This window comes from Malurus melanocephalus, unplaced genomic scaffold, assembly GCF_030028575.1.
Source record: "Malurus melanocephalus ecotype Western Australia unplaced genomic scaffold, MMel_1.1 scaffold_23, whole genome shotgun sequence".
Lineage (NCBI taxonomy): Eukaryota > Metazoa > Chordata > Aves > Passeriformes > Maluridae > Malurus > Malurus melanocephalus.
The window spans coordinates 22,862-40,864 of NW_026623255.1; the positions used below are offsets into that span (position 1 = coordinate 22,862).

Sequence of the window (18,003 nt, forward strand, 5' to 3'; positions counted from 1 at the left end):
CTTTAAAAAGCTTTTTTTAGAGACTGGCAAAACCATTTTGGAAACACAACTACATATAATGGGATGTTTTTCACAGGCTTTTACAACATAGTTAACATGTCAAAGTAGGAGCAGTCTAACTCTGAAAAAAACCTTATCTTCACTCCCCAACATAAATCCAGGAAAACTAGTGAAGACTGCTTCAAAATATAGAAACAAAAAATATCAAAAAGGGAGCTGGGGATTGCCTTACCTGAAGGAAATTCAGAAGACAAGAGGGATAATTCCCTCCTCCTTAGGTTATTGAGAAGAGTTGTAAATTAAATAATGGAATTTCATATAGTGATTCCTCCTTATAACAGAGAGAATCCAAATTTTGGAAACTGTGGATCAAAAGGATGACTATTTTCCAAAAACAGGGGCATAAAGAAAAGATTGCTAATATATTTTCCTCTAAAGTTTACATGGTTTGGTGCTGAACTTGCAAAGGGAACGCTGTTGTTAGGACTAGTGTATGTTAAACTGACTGTTTAGAAATCTAGGAACATAGGTAAATCCAGTTTCTCATATGAGAACAGTCAAGTATAAATAGTTTAAAGAAGACAGAACAATAAGGAAAGTTCTTCTGGGGCAGACCTTGCTCCCATTCTACCCTACAAAGCTGAGTGTCTCTGCATAATTGGGCCCAAGATTACTAGGAAAACATTACTGGGATTGTTATTTGCCAACAGACATCTGCATAGGCCTGTAAAATACTTTCAGAAGTTCAATTTACTTGCTCAAATAAAAATGTAAAGTCTCATAACTAATCCAGAAGAAACAAATAGATAGAAATAGCATACTTAAAAGRTCAAAAAAGTTCTTTACATGCAAGAATTCAAAGTGAGACACTGGCATCCCTCAAAACAAYGGAAAAAACAGTGGTATGTACCTACTGCCAAGTAATATAACAACCTAGAAATTGACTTTCATAGTTAAAAACTGATGTTTTAGCTAAGTTTATGAATACAGCAATTTTGTCCCAACAGCTGTTTTGCTGCACATGTGTCTAAATAATAAGCTGCAGGGTCTTGTTTTGGACATTCTTCTCTTTGTACAGGTAGGCATCCTTCTGCTGACTTTCTTCCAATAAATTTCAAATTGCAGGGAATGTCACTGCCTGGGGATGAGTTTCAGAACTCACACACAGTGTAGTCTACAGAACAGCAAGGAGCTATTCACAACTGGTCAAAGCTAGTTAAAACAGTGTAAAGAATCTAGACACAGTAGTAGAACTAGGTGGGGCATGATTAATTTTTCCAGCTTCTAAGGAGTAACACTGTGCAAGACTGGAAAACACTCTTTTCTTTAGTAGAAAAGCACTGACACATTTCTCTGAAGTACTGTGAGTAGAAGTTGAAAAACCTAAACATGAAAGTGACAACTTAGAAAAAAAAACACTGCACATCTACAAGAAGCACATGAAACAGTTTCACCTGTGTGAGAATGCCAACAGAAAATATGGCATCCTCGCTAATTTATCAATCAGGGCACAAAACAGTAAATTTTAGACTTAGATATAGATCATGTGTATTCGCATTTGTATTTTTTTATAATTTTTTTAGTAAAAAAATATATATTTTTTAAAAAAATTCTTCTTTCACTGAAGAAATTGTGATCAATCATAAATAACTTCACTGAGTTCCCTGAAGAAAGTGACAATAATAAGCAAACTGTAGCCACCCTGTAGAGGGATCTCAGTCAGGKGAATCTCTGTTAGACAGGTTTTTATGGGAACAAGGGCATGAATTGCTGTCACTGAGCAACCCAGACCACAAGATAGAGCAGGATGAGATAGAAGAGGATGGGAAAGAGGAGGACGTGACTACAGCGGTGTAACATGTACCGATTGACCATGAAGAAGAAACATTGTAAGAAGCAAGAACAAGGAGCAATTGAGGAACAACAGGACGATTGAAGAAAGTGCAAAATGCTGAGAACGTTGATTTAAAACTGCAAGGCATACAAAAACACGCTTTTGCAAATATACCAATCATATGCTGAAATGTAATAGATTGTTAAATTAACCAATGAATAATTACTAATCATATAGAAAGGCATTACTAATCATATAGAGAGGCTGGCTTATGAAAACAGATAAAAAGGAGCTTGTATCAGAAATAAACGGATCATGCTCATCATATTGGTGTCTGTGTGACCTGTGGCCCCGTCGCCCAGAACCACCCCTGGCTATACAACTAGGAGATCTTCAAAAAGTTTTAACAGATGCCACAAGCAGCCTTAATTCAAGTACTCTTGTTGGTGGTTTCTTACTCCCTCCATGTCCTGTATCTTTGAAAGAGATATTACTAAGGGTTGACTCCAATTTTCNATGTGTATTCACATTTGTATTTTTTTATATTTTTTTTAGTAAAAAAAATATATTTAAAAAAAAATTCTTCTTTCACTGAAGAAACTGTGATCAATCATAAATAACTTCACTGAGTTCCCTGAAGAAAGTGACAATCATAAGCAAACTGTAGCCACCCCTGGCCATACAACTAGGAGATCTTCAAAAAGTTTTAACAGATGCCACAARCAGCCTTAATTCAAGTACTCTTGTTGGTGGTTTCTTACTCCCTCCATGTCCTGTATCTTTGAAAGAGATATTACTAAGGGTTGACTCCAATTTTCTTAGAAAGCTCAAGGAGTTCTGTTTTTTATTTTCACATACCAGTAGACCCTTGCAGCAAGAACTGGTCACAAAGAAGTAGGTATTGTCTGTACAGACAGGAGTGTTAAATGACCTCTAGCATAAAACTGTACCAAAAACATCACAGGCAATTTCAACAATCTGGTTTCATAACTCCATTCCACCCATATTTATCTCTCAGTTCTAGCTCACAAAACATCTGTTTATCCTGTGACAGTCTACTTGCATTACACTACATTTACAGAAAACAGGGCATAAAAACCTACAAAGAATGTATCCAGTGGCAGGGGGTACMTCTATGTAGTTGTGTTTAGTTACCACCGGTGGCCTTTTCTCTAAATAGATTAATTTAAAAACAACCCCAACATGTATACTTCTGGCTTCCACAATATCTCCTAGCAGTTCTACAATTTATCCATATGCTACATGGAAAACTACTTGCTTTTCACTCCACCTGACCCAATTTTCACCTAAAAACCCACAAATACAATGACTGCCAAGTAAGGACAAATGGTGTCACTCCTCTTGTACGTCATGTCATGGGTGGAGAGGCAAGCACCAGCAGATAATGGCTTCAGCCTTTCTCCTAGCACACACAATTTCTTCTCCTCCAATAGTGCTACCATTTCCAGAGCAGTTCATTACTTCTTATCTACTTTCAAAATCTGGAAAGGTGGTCACCACACTGAGAACATGAACAATGTTAAGCAGGCTGTAGAGTAACGGATAGAATTTCTCTCCTTCCCATAAAGCCACACCTAAGTAACAAAAGCAACTTCTATGGTGACTGCTCATCACTCTCAGATCCCAGTATGCTGTTCAACCTCATCCATCTACAACTATTTAATGCCACTGTTTTTCAACTTTACAAGATACAATTAATGTTACTTTATTGTATACTGCTGAACAGAAATAAACTTTTTCCATATTTTTAACTTCAAACAAAGAAACTTGATGGGGTAGTTTGGCTTTTAAAAAGAAGTTGAAAAACACTCTTTACAGATGTCTGGGATATCTGTTGTTGTCTGCATTCACTGGTAGAAGAAAGGAGACAGCCACGACAACAAAAGTTAAACACCATAAAATCTAACACTGTTTAATTAAGCCRAATAAAAATTATGGCTCTTTGAAGAAAAACTACACAGAAGTGAAAAGAATAATCTAGTCAGAAATCCCACACCTAAACTATTCAGCTGTAAGAAACTGTAACACATGAAAACCTCTTCAATATTTTGACATACTTTGATATCTTTCAGTTGTGTTTTGACTTCAAGGATTCAGAGGGGTTTTCTTTAAATAAACTTTCAGATTACATCAAAATARGAAGAGATATTATGCAGGTGCTAACTCCATGGTATTATATTACTAAAATACATCAACTTTTAAAATAATATTACCTTAGCAGTTAATTATTTCTGAGCTTTAATGTAAACCTTTGAGAAAAGTTTAAAGTACCTGATCTTTTGGCAAGCAGCAACACATGGACAATAAAATCAAATTTATGTTCCGTGTGAAATTAAAAAGCACTGTGGTGCTGCAACTTAATTCTCAAGATGCCTCTACTCTGTGATGGCAACATTTACACCTTGCCACTGTTAATATTGCAGAGCTCTCAGAACGTAACAATTACACCATGATTTATGAAACTAGACGCCCTACATTTTCTTTAGAACAGTCTGGAACTTTCCTCATCCCAAGTCTGACATTTATCAAACAAGTACAGCAATTACAATGGTTTCAAAAACATCTCCAACTTCAGATCCATTCAGTCAGTCACTTTAAAAGATTCAACATACAGAAATACGTAAGAATGTATACTTCCAAAAGCATCAGACTACCCTTAGAAAAACCTTTTCTAAAACATCTTCAAGGGAAGAATTGTTTCAAAGAAAAGATTGAACATGTGTGCTTCCCAATATGCTTTTCATCTCACCCAAATTTCTCACACACTAAAGTCAAGCCTATTAACATAGTGTTGTCCTTCAGATCAATGTTCCTATTGCGTTGTTTCTATTTCAGTGGAGAAATTGACATTTCAAAGTTGAATATCATGATTTGTAGTTGTGCGTTTGACTTCAAAACATACCTGGAATTATTGCCTCAATGCATTTCAGGGCATGCAAGAATCCTGCACCAAAGCTAACCCTGCATAAGCTCCCTTCTGAGCAAAGATCAGTAGTGCTATTAAGTCATACCTAATGGTTTTACAATGYATAATCAAAATAATGTCTCTCCTGTGACTAAGCTGTCACAAGACCTAACTCATTTAACTCAGTTGTCTAAAAGGGACCAACGTTAAGTACAACATTCCCTGACTTCAAGGATTTCTACAGCATCTCATGTCCATGCTCATGTATCCCTRAAAGGATGAGCACTTCTCAATCTCCCCAGTCTTCAGACAACTCAARTCAATTGAATTAAAAACATTATAGAAAATTCTCTTATATTGTAAATCTCACAACTTATCTTGAAAAACCACTTTGGATTTTGAGATTATAATAGAATAATTTTCTAAGGAAAGTCCAGTAAAAGCACACTGAATCTCATGGAAAATAGCTGCATATTTACAGAAACCTTTATATGCTTCCTGAACAATGGATATTGTCCCTTTCAAATAATGCAATTCACTTGTTTTATAAAATAGTTATGAAGCCTTTTCCTAGCTTCCAAATGTCATGCAATCTTCATGCTCACTTGTTCTTAAAAAAGTGTTGATATCACTTTTACCTTGAAATGCACTGTGATGCTCCAAGGAAGGGCTGTATTTGATGCATGGAGATCAAAGAGTAAACCAATTGGGTAATGCCTAAAAAKGCAAAGACATTAATTTAATATAGAAGCTGCACATTTAATTCTACATATCACAGTTAGCATACCTGCATTTACACACACATAAAATAGTTGTTTGATTCCTTAGAATTAATTCTGATAAACAATTAGAATTCCTTATTGCTTACTTAGAAAAGTTAYACAGGCCAATTTAAATGACTGACAGGCAGAATCAAGTCTGGAATTTACATGTYCAATATCTAAACCAATGGTCTCCAGGCTGTGCCTGCAAAACACTGCTACTTTTGCAATAGCCTTAAGTGGCCTAGCTGTTTYGTGGAACCTTCCAAAACATATTTTTAGTTAAGAAGCACAGACCAGGAATAGCTGGGTCTGACAGAAAATGCTTCCAGATGCTTCAGTCTCCTGCATTTATACCACACCGACCCTTRACACCCTCTCATACATCCCTGATATTATCTATGTAAACAATAAGTAGAAAAGTGAAAGAACTACATATTTGTAAAAGAGCTTAAAGAGGATAGATCAAGATTAACCCTGTATCTTTACTATCAAATTTAAAAGGATGAAAGGGAAAGAAAAAGTTAATTGCAGTTTCCTATTTCAATCGTATTCCAGATTAAAGGAGTTACACAAAAAAGCTTGCTTCTGCCAAATATTCACTTCTGTCTCATAGCTTTTCTCTCCCTTAAATTCATTAGAATACACAGCCCCTTGCAGTATATGGAATATCACACACACAAAACCTCTGCAGGCATTGTAAAAAAAAGCTTCCTTTAGTTTTCTCACATTGTTCTCACATGCAGACATTGGCAAGATTTTTAATATTCTTTTTTAACATTCATCATACCCAGAACCATTCTCTTATCTTTCAAAAATCATAACCCAAAGAGCCTCACCGACTTTTCATCCTACAAACAGATAAAAACACACTGAACTGTAAACTCAGTAGTTTCACTGAATCAAACAGGACTGATTACAGGTCACAGAGCCAAGCACGCACATAAGTTTTTAAAGTCCCAAGAGCACTAACCAAGAGCGCTGCTTTAACAGCACCTGCRCCAAGCCATTTTCCACATCAGTGAAACTCTCACACAACAGTGCTTTAGCACCCTCTACGGGTGAGCCATCCCAAAGCTAAGACAAATTCACAACAGCAAAATGAAGATCAGAAAACTATTACTATAATTCCTGAGCATATCTGAGAATAAGGAGAATGCATATCCAGATTTATCCTGATTCACTGCTAATGCTCAAGTTTTTATCACGTGATTTTTTACTACTAACTGCTCATCATGTCCTAAACATTTAGCAGGCACTCAGCAAGAGTCCTGTGAAGGAGTAATTTTCCAGGTGACTTCAGTAACAAAAATCAGATTTAGTAATTAATGAACATAAGCTTTCAACATAAACAATGAYTTGCAGTTCCTTTCAATTTCTACAATGAAATAGATTACTTAAAAAAAAAAAATTAAAAAAACAACCAAAAAAACCACCAAAAACACACAAAAGCTCCTGAATCAGGTCTTGGCCTACCTCTATATCTTCTACCCAGTTTAGGTTACAAAATGAAGTTCATGCAATACAGATTTCTTCTGTAAAGTCCCTATCCTTTGCAGAGTTGATAGATGCTGGATCAAATGGTAATTTGAYTTTTTGTCTTCCATTAATTTGTGAATGGGAAGGGGCAAACATCCATCCAGCTGGTACTAAAGAGACACCTACAGTTACCAGGGCTAGAACACAACCCATACAAAAGGGACAATAACAACACTGAAGGCTATGTGCAAGTGCTCAGACAGGATGAAAACAAGCTACAGGGTGTCATGCCCTAGCATCTGCTGAAAAAAACACTCCAGCACAGAGCGGCATCACTCAGGCAGGGCTCCTGAGAAAGCTTGAGACCTTGAGAGCTGCAGCCTGACAGGAGAGCCTGGGACCTCTCCTGAGCGTTAGGATAAGCAGAGGAAACATCCTTGCCTAGAGGAGGYGTACATTAGTGAGGAGCTATGTCACCAAATTAAGGAGCTGCAGGTCAGGGGGCTACACAGGATCAGGGAAGATAAAAAGATTGATGGCATCTTCACCAAGACCTCACAGAGATGAGAACCTGGAGAGAGAGTCAGCAGTCATTGGAGTGGTCAGTGGGGACTCACAGGATGGGGAAGAYCAGAGTTGTGTGAACTCTGGTATTATGGAATACACCAGAGTGGACAGCTGCAGATTGAGTTTTGGGTGACATTGCAGACCTTTTGTATAACAAAGGGCACAGGACTTTTGGCCCAGCCAGGTAACTGGATAGTCACAGACAGAGCAGGAGCCACTGACCCAGCAGAAAACCCCCAGCCTATCACATGCATAGACTGTGAGGGTACATAATAGYCCCCAGTTTCCTTTGTTCAGAGTCGTTCCTCAGAGCCGTCCAGCTCAAATTGTTACTYTGTTGTTGCACCATGACTAAGGTCTTTTACGGATCCAGATGTCTGAGGCTCTGCTATGGAAAATCAAAGGTCAGGTTGGTAAGGTAACCTTGGCTGTGTGGGCGTGGGGTGTGTAGAGTCAAACAAGGCACTCATCAACTCCCTGGGGCTGCCTGATGCAAAGGGGCCTCAGTCCCAGCTGAGGTGGTCTGAGTGTGTGACTGCCAAAGCAGCTCCTGGATGGTCAGACAGAAAAGTTTCCTTACCCTCTGGCCAAGAGAGGGCAGGCTCCTTCTCCACCCACTGGCAGTGCCTCAATGGCAGACAAGAGGCTGGAAATTCTGAGGAAGCATTGGAGCTGTCTGAACAGCACACCCACAAGAAGAAGCACCCATAGCACAAGGAGATTCTATCCTACACGGGAGAGAGCCCCATCCACCAACTTCACTTGTTAACCTGCACAGGTTTGCTGCTTGTTAAAAAACTGCAAACTGGCAAGGCTTGTCCTCTGCTTGTATTAGGCCTAGCTGTTTATCCACATAGGCACAAATTTTAAGTGCTGCAAGGGAACCCTGAGTGTATCAAAAGGGACCATACAAACTCTAGGGGCAAGGAGGCATCTCCACACTTTTGCCATTAAAGGAGACTGGTTCAGAGAGGTGTCTGCAGGTCGAGCTGGTTACGCAGCTGATGCAACAASCACTTGGTTTTTACAGACACGGGACACTGTTGGGGATAATGGACTGCTAGGGAGAGATGGAATCCACAAAAGTCATACAAAAGTATCTTTGCCTTCAGGTTGCCCAGCCTTATGAGAGCTTTAGATTAAAAACAACAGGACTGTGAATAACAACCCACAGATAAATAGAAATTAATGGGCATAGGTGAAAGGTGACAGCTACAAGGGAAATGTCAAAGTGATAAAAGAAGGTAAAAGAGAGCCCAGCAGAAATATCTACATAAGCGCTCAGCTTGACAACCAAGCAGGAAAAAATAGAGTACCACATTACCGTGACATTGTATCTCATAGACCTTACTGTGAGAGTGTTGGGCTACCTGAGGCACAGTGAGACAGCTTGCACAACTGGAATACTGCTGTGGAAGGACAGATTTAAGCGGCWTAGTAAAGACAGGTAGGGCAGACGAGGGCAGAGGGTTGTCTTCCACGTGAGGGAGCAGCTTAGATGCATGAAACTTAATGGGACATACAACAGGTTTGTTGAGTTYTTGTGGTTCAGGAACAGAGGAGAGACTAGTAAGGGCAGCAGATCATGCAATCCCGGTGAGAAAATAGATAAATACTTCTCTAGACAACTCAGTCAGTGTCTATATCACAGACCCTGGTTCCTGTTAATCTCTGACATCTGCTGGAAAAGCAACACAGTRAGACATAAGCAGTCAAGATTGCTTGATACAGACACTGGATGAAGAAGAGATAATCTGTTACTTATTAAGACAAAAGAGTTCTGGATATAATAATCAGTGGCGGCTTTGGCTGTAGTGACATGACATGGCAGAGTTAAAAATCCTGGAGAAAGGACAGTAAGCAGAATACAGACTTTTGACTTGATTTTTTTGTTTCCTCCTGGTGCCCCTGCATAATTCAGGCTCAGCCACATCAGATGCATCATTGGACAGCACTTTCAGTCCTTCACCTGCAGCCAGAGCACCAAACCTATGCTGTACTTACAGAAATGCAGGTGTAGAAGGAACATTCCTTTTGCTACAAGAAATCATAAATTTCTAGCTCTTCCAAATCTTAGGAGACTGTTTTCTAATCACAGTCTTCACCTACATCTCTTTAAGTGTGATTGTAGGTTTAGGCTTCTATAGCTGCAGGATGGTCTGAGATTTGATCCATTTCCTTCTTAATTCTCTAATGCTGCACAGTCTTCCTGAAAACCCTTCCTGAACCCTTCCCTTCCTAACCTCTTCCTGAAACCCCTTACCTTGGTGACTCAGACCTTCCCCCAGCACACACCTCCTGCAGGCAAAGACCAASCACCTCAGTGAGAGAAAGAACACAAGCCCCTTTAACTCCAGATCTGGAGAGCTTCCTCCTCCTTCAAGAACGTGGCTCACGCTGCCTGAGTGTGAAGTTGAAACTATGTTTCAGACTGCCTTCAAAAACTCACTGGAAAGTGGAAGATGAACTGATAGAGACTTCATCCCAAGTATGTATAGACTGCACAGGCTGTAAGCAATATGATCTCACAGGGCAAAGTAAATAATTAGAATGAGCAACATTATTAACAAGTTCTATTTGTCTCTGAATGCAGAAGTCATAGCTAAAAAAAATTAAACATTAATGCTCACTATTCTTTCTCTACAAACTACTARCTCAATCTAATTCTCAATTCAGGTGTTTGGGTCTTCCCCAGATGAAGCTTTGGCTCTCTACGGGATTATCATTCTCCTAAAACAATGGTTTACAAACAGCATTTTCCTTACAAAAGCAATTCCACCAAAATCAGTGGAGCTATTCCTGACTCAATATGCTCAGCTTTTCTGAAAGATCAGAACTTTAATTAGCAGATCATCATTACACTATTTACTTCCATTTATCTGTTTAATTAATTTAGAAAGTCTTCACTTAATTTTAGAATTACAATTTATATTTTTACTGTATACCTATATTCTACAACTATATATTTTTTTATTATAGTTTCAATATCATGGTATTTGAAAACTTACGGAAAATCTCTTTTTGGCTGAAGTACAAAGCCTCTCTTTCTTATTACAACTTCAGAAAAAATTTGGTTTCCTACCAATATTTACCTGGGATTATGAACACACTGGGATAAATGTGGTATCTTGCTGTTTATTCAGAAAACATTCATGACTCAAGGTCACTGTGGCACGTAAGAAACCATTCCTTGTTAAACTCCACATAATTTAAATAGATGCCTAAAGCTACTGTTGCCAGTCAGTTATAAAAGAAAATTTTAAAAGCTAGTTTTTATGAATTTCTATTTACATATTTTCAAGGTTTACACTAAGTTGGTGTAAAAGAAACAGACTAGAAGAGATCTTCTGTGTCACCAAGTCTACACGGACTCCATGATGTGCTGCTTACAAATCACAAGACAATCCAGGTTCAGCAAGATTAAAAAAAAATCACTGGTAGTTTTCTTTCCTATTATGATACAGGAAATAAAAAGAGATAAAAATCTCTTCATCATTCAAAATACTAAATGCCTTCCGGAGAGCTTATGCTATCTATAGAGAGCTAGCAAACACTGAAGCTCTCAAGAGTATTTGCTTTAAACTCTTTAACTGCAGAAGAAGCAAAACCTGACGAACAGTATTTATGAAAATTAATTAAATGAAACAATGTCAGTCCAAGTCCCTAACCTCTCACCAAAAAAACAACCCAACAACTAAAAAAAACCACCAAGACCAAACAAAACAAAGACCGTTCCAATACACTATAGAACAGAATAAAACCAGAATCAACAGCAATTAGTTCAGTAAAGTTGAACTAATTGAATTCAACAAAAGCTTGCAGATCAATATTAGATTGTTTTACAATGCAAGCACATGTCACACCAGTAAAAAGTGAAGGTACTCATATTTTATTACCTTCAAGCATATAAGCACTCACACTCCAGAAATATTACTTCCTATCTATGTTATCGGACATCTTTTAGGAAGATGGAATATGTAAAAGAAAGATTTATTTGGCAATTCTACTGCAAGCAATGGTAAAGCTAAARCCACAGGCATTCTGAATCATGGAAACAATTAGAACAAAATAGTAAGCACAGCACAACACCTCTGTCTTACACATATAGTAAAAATTTAATCACAATAATTAAAATATATGTTCAACATTAAACCTTCTTTTGTTTTTCCCAAAAGACATGCTTTTCTTACCCTCCTTCTCTTTCCCCATCTTTGAAATCCAAGGGAGTGATTATTTTRGGAAAACTACTGACACCGTGCTGAACCTGGGAACTCTCTACATGATACACTTCATAAAGTACAAAGTTAAACAACTTACCATTTCAGTGGTGTACCTTCATATTCAAACCATATTTCACTAACTTCCTCTTGCCTCATTACTTTCTGAAAATGTTTCTTCACTTTGTCTGTTACCAGTGTCAAGTAGCTTATCCTTGGCAAAAGCAACTGAAAAAAATATAGAAGCTTTAATCACAAATAAAATACGCTAAACTAGCAAAAATCTGTAACAAGTATGCATTTTCATAAACGAAATTCAGTTAGCATTCTCTTTTTCCTGTCTATAATGTAAGAKGTCTTTTAGACAGTTTATTAACTAATAGCTAAAGAAAGGCTACAAAATTATGWACTCAAAAGATGCAGGAATATCCAATACATTAACACAAAAAAATGTAAACTTGACTCTTTCAATAGGGTGGGAGAGAGAACAGTGGACCTCAATTTCTGCTTTTCTGTATTTAAATAATGAATTATTAAACCTTTTTCACATGAACATGTAAGAAGAGATTCTAAGTTCTTATTGAAAAGAATRAGCAAACATGCACCAGCTATTATTTGAAAATGGAAATTCCTGCACAAGGGAAAAAAAGAAAACTAGATGCTTAAGGGTTTGGTTTCTAAGTGTTTTGTACTTCCGATAGCTGACAATTTCCATTTTCTTTGCACTGGGTTTGCCAATTTAACCTATTAGTGAAGACTACTGTTCTTCCACTATTTAACCTTCACCCAGCAACTAAAATCAGAAAGAAAACTGTCAGTGTTTTATTAGTGAAAAAAGACACCATCTCACAGCTTTGTCATATACTATCTTTTTTTCTCAAGCTTACACTACCCAGATCACAACACTGCGCTATTTTTATTTGCAATGTTGTTTTTTTAAAATCTCATGCCTAGTGGGAGTGGTTCAGCACTCTGTATCAATCAGTGCATTGACTGATGACTGTGTGGCACATTTACTTAARATAAATCAATCCATAAGCATTAACAAACAATGCTTTTCAGTGTCTCAATGAGAAAAGATTAACCTCCATGTAAAATATCAATTCACTTTGGAGCCAACATTTTAAATTAATAGTATTCATCCTGTAAAGTTCTGCTTCATAATTATTAATAAAATAGACAGGCCTAAGGTATACACAGATTGCATTTTGCACATTTAGAAAAACATTTATTTCCCAGTGTTCCTCCTAACCAGTATTGTTTCTTAAACTATTTTCTTTATAGCATATGAATAATGTCAGGCCCTAAGTGAATGTCTAAAATACAGACATCCCCAAATCATGTAAGGATATATTTTGCCTGAGAGAAAACTTGATCTCTGCTGCAACATTCTTCTAGAATTTCTCCAATAATTAGACCACACTTTGATATGTAAATCAGATAATATTTTGGCCATGATACTACAATTTGTAAATACCCAATTCATAAAGGAGTATGRAGAACACATCAAGTTCTTACAAAAACAGATTCATCTTTCTGATAATGCTGCATCAAGTTACATCTGTGGCACAGCTAAATTTTACAATTATATAAAACTACATAAAACCAAGTCTCACCACTATCACAGTCATCCTGTCAGTTAACGCTCCATCTTTCATGCACCATATGGTTTTATTTTTCCACATGCGGCTTTTATTGCCATCATCACATTGTTTCTACCTTGTTTCATAGGAGCAATGTAATCAAAACAGCCTCAATTTTTAAAAGGCAAACAAACTCAAATTCAATAACGTTATGTACACACTGAAGTGAGAATTGTTTGGTACTTTAATAACTTGAACAACAGCATTAATTTTATCCTTTACTTATCTAATGCCACATATTTTCACTGATGATTCTTGAGACAATGCAGTCCAGGCTACACCAATCAAACCTATATATTTTTGGTAATAATTTCAGGTTATTTCTGTGCAATATTTACAGTTAAATTAGTGCTGGTATAGTGTGATGAGACTTACTAGGACTGTTACAAAAGCCAATTTTCAGTCTGTTGCATGTAGCACAGCCATGCTGGAATTGATAAATATATCAAACCATTATTTATTGCAACAGTGTTTGACACTTTTAGCCCTTTAAACTGCRTAACTTCCTCTGTAAAATATTTTACTTCAGTTTGTATTGTGAAAGAACCCAGTTTCTACTTCAACACAATTGAAGATCACAGACAATAACCAAATGGTATTTAACTGAATTTAACAGAATGTGGCCAGCACTCCCAAAAAACTGCAAAACTGTACAAAACCTGACAGTTAATCAGGTTAACAAGGATTACCTATTTTTCAGAGATGCTRAGCATTTGCAGAACCTACTAAACTCTTTGTTTGGTCCCCCCACTTGTTTTACCTTGCTATAGTTTTCCCCTTCCATGGAAGAAATGAAAGGATCAAATTCTACCACTTTTCCAGCTTTAACTATCTTAGGAGATTTACCAGTATACTAAATCTGTTAAGTGAGACCTTTAAAAGCAGTTTAAAGACATTTTCACTTTGTCACCCCTTTTAATATCGCTTCCCCACCCACTGAAAGACAACAAATAAGATCATGAGTTCTCTTCATCAAAGAAATCTCCAGATACGTCACCAAGCAGAGTAAGTCCTCACAGCCATCCCTAAACGCCATCCCTAAAATGACACAAACCACAACATCTTCTTTTTGTATACTGTGTATTGCTACAGTATTTAATCACAATAACAAGGAATGTTTTCTTATTAACCAGAAGGGTAAATGAAATACAAAGAACTCCTAATGCCTAAGTAAATGCTTGCAATATAGCTTTGTGTAAAAAGAGTACCTCTCCAGATATCTCCACAGGTTTTTATTATATGTCTCTGCTCCACAGAGCATATAATATTTTTACATGCAAAACTAAAATTTTTACACACAAACCCAGAAAAATTACAGATTTAACAAGAACTGGATTGGTCTGACCACGAAGCGTGGAGGAAGATGAAACAAAGCATCCTAACGTGGAATGGCTTCACAGTGCTCACTCTTACAGACATCTTAACAAAGTAACACTTTTGACAGCAAGCAAACTGAAGAGTAGTCCCTTGGGCAGAGCTTCATTCTAAGACTATCTTGCTGTCATTTTGTCCTTTATATACCTGACAAGTCTCAGCCAATGCATCTCTTCTTCCTGTATACTTCTTTCTTTCCTTTCTAACTGTTACTTGCACCAAGAGCAAACAGCATACAATTTTAAAATAAAACGTATTACATTTTTAGGATGAGGAAAAATCAGCAACAAAAGCAGTTTCAACCTAACTGTTCCTAAATACACTGCCACTAAAAACATGAGCACTGTGTGAAACACTCCAAAGAAAACTGATTAATCCATTTCTAACGTAACTGCAGTAACTACCTGACTTGACAAAGGTAAGACACAGGACAGAGTGTTACCGGAGCTGCCCAGTCTTTATGTCACCACTCTTTCCCAAAGATAGACAAGTAATTTTAAATTGCTTGTCCTACCCCCAGCAGTGCCATAAGGTGATACACACATGCAGCACACCTGTGCTGCACTAACCCAACTGACAGAAAGGGCTCTCCTGTAACACCACTCACAACAAACGAAAATCCACCCCACTGACTCTGGGTTGTTTGTCTAACCCTCCAAGTCTGTGCCATCCTTCATAAAGCAAGTTCCTCAGAGCAGAATTCTTTATCCTCTTTCAACTTAATGATGCCAGTGTTTCTTTCCCATGCAGCCTTTCCATTTATGAAAGGCAGCCASGAATACAAAGGTTATATCTATGCTAACACATAAGAGGAGACAAAGTGCTGATGTCAAGGGCTGGAAATATTGAGTGCCTTTCGACCTCACCCAGAATTTTAGGGGGTTTGATGTTCTTTTACTTTGATTTAGCTCAAATTTGCTCCCATACACTGAATGTCCATTAGCAGCTGAAGCCCATCTGCTGCTTCAGCTTCACATGAAAATGATTCGGCTGTGGGCAATCAGACTGCTCAGTGGTGCTAACCTGGGCACAGGAAGTGGAAAGGATGAAGATTTACTTCAAATGCACTCCAGATCTGAACAAAAACATCAAAGCAGATACATTCTGAAACTATGAGAACTATACTATGATTTAAAATCCTGACTGCTACTCTGCCTTTTACTGTTATAAATCCTTGGTYCTTTCAAAGATGCAAAACTCTACTGTTAGCTCCAACATGAACCGAAAAATGAAGAACCTAAAATTCTAGAACCATCATCTGTGAGTAACCAGATTTTGCAGAAAGAATCACACATTGAGAATTCTTGTGCACACTTTACAYGGAGTAAATAAAAGAAATCCTACGAGCTTAAAACTATCTCAACTTAGAAAGCTGGCCACATCATGAAGATAACGTGGTTGCATGGTTTCCACGCCAATATTGAACAGATCAAGGCTGCATGCCTCTAAACTTAAACTCATCCTTTTTAAGTGGCCCTTACACAAAGTATGCAAACCTATTTTAACTCATACATGTAAATTAAAGTCTGAGACTTGTAGGTAGCTTAGATGTATTTGGCAACAGGTCAACAAATAAGAAGTGCTTATCTTTTACCAGTGATGAAACTAAAATATACAAAGATGAGCACTATTACTGCTCAAAAAGCACTAATGGTTTATTAGGTTTCAAAACAACATATGCAAATCAGAATCTGATGACACAAAAATGCTATTGAACACAGAAAAAAAAATTCTATTCAGTCTGGAATGGGATAAGACTTAAGAATTTCAGAATCCCATAAAAACTAGAAGTTCAAGATTTCCCTCCCATAAACTGGCTAGATTTCAAAATTGAATTTCACTGAATCAGCTAACATTCTTTCTCAATTAAATGCCTATTAAGTGCTGAAAAAAATGAAAACTGATGAGAACACTATAAATAAACACATCATTATAGAAGGCACTTCCATGTTACAACTCAAATACATCCATCATCCTTTTTTTTATCATCAGCTAGCAACCCTGTTCAGGCAGTGCTCTGTTTAGCCATTATAGTTGCTTTTCTTACTTCTAAGCTGGAGTTCTCATGGCTGCTGTAATGTAAAGAAAAGAAAATGAGCAGAAGTCATCCATGGAGCCAGTGATACACAGGTGACCAACCTTAAGTTTAAGATTTTGTACATCTCTGACTAAATTATTTCTAGTATCTATTTCTTCTATATATTAACACAAGTTTTCTCCCTTCGACTGYTCATTATCCAAGAACATACAAACTCACATACAGCCTTCCCCTTTATCTAGTCACTTGCTGACTTTCTCATAATTTTTTCAAAGATCTTAATTATCTGTGAAAAGTTTGTCTCACTAGTGAAACAAGCCTTAAGTTTTCAACCTGATGTGAAGAAAGATGAAATCACACAGCACRGTTATATGTTTACTTTCAGAAGTTACCAGGAATGAGAAAAAGAAAAGTTGGGTTTTTTTTTTTCACAACATGCTGTAGTACACGTGATGAGAATGAAGAAAACAAACATAAAGACGGCTTTGAACTATTTGTAACTACCTTTGTCATACTCACATAGTAAGGTTCAGCTTCCCTTTCTGTTATCTCATCCTGATACAGAGTGAAACAGGTCGGTATTCGTCCAAACCATACATCTCGAAGTACATCTTTGTCATCTGTCATTCTTCCAATGGACAGTGAAGCACATGTAGACAAGTTTTGTTCTTCAGCTAAAACTGTAACCCATTCCCCCCCAACCCCCCCAAAAAAAACAGGTCAGCATGATTGCAAAATAAAAAACATCTTGTTAAAGGTYCTCCCATAACTACCTTCCTGCAGGCTGACCAACGCTGTCACTGGGGCATTAAACGCATGAGTTGGTACTAAGAACGGGATGAATTAAGTTACTAACTACAAATACATGGCGGATAAGGAGCGAAATGTAAATSAGCATTTCCTCAGGCTGCATCACGCCCCAGCCGCAGAGCCAAAAGGTCCTTTCCCGTTACCGCCCCGCAGTCACCCGGCAGCTCTTCCCGCACCCCCGAGGCCCCGGTGCCGGGGCAGAGCCGGGGGGAAACACCGAAACGAGCCGGGCTCTCGCCGGCGGCGGCGGGCACCGGCCCGGGGTGGGTCACCGAGGCCGCAGGACGGGCCCCAGCATCGCCCAGCGCCGCGCTGAGAGCCGGGGGCACCCGGGGCCCGGCCAGGCCCCGCGGG

At 37.9% G+C, this 18,003-nt stretch overlaps 1 protein-coding gene across 1 annotated transcript in view; it reads right to left on the bottom strand.

Annotated features, from left to right (window-relative positions):
* Nucleotides 1-17,986, bottom strand: part of LOC130589021 (autophagy protein 5) — a 32,901-nt gene extending 14,915 nt beyond the window's left edge. The window contains exons 1-4 of the mRNA XM_057390124.1: nt 17,613-17,986; nt 17,359-17,519; nt 11,885-12,012; nt 5,399-5,477 (exon numbers count right to left, since the gene is read on the bottom strand). Of these exons, the coding sequence (XP_057246107.1) occupies nt 5,399-5,477; nt 11,885-12,012; nt 17,359-17,466 (315 nt within the window). The 5' untranslated portion in view covers nt 17,467-17,519; nt 17,613-17,986. The remainder of the gene's footprint in view (nt 1-5,398; nt 5,478-11,884; nt 12,013-17,358; nt 17,520-17,612) is intronic.
* Nucleotides 17,987-18,003: the final 17 nt, after the last annotated feature.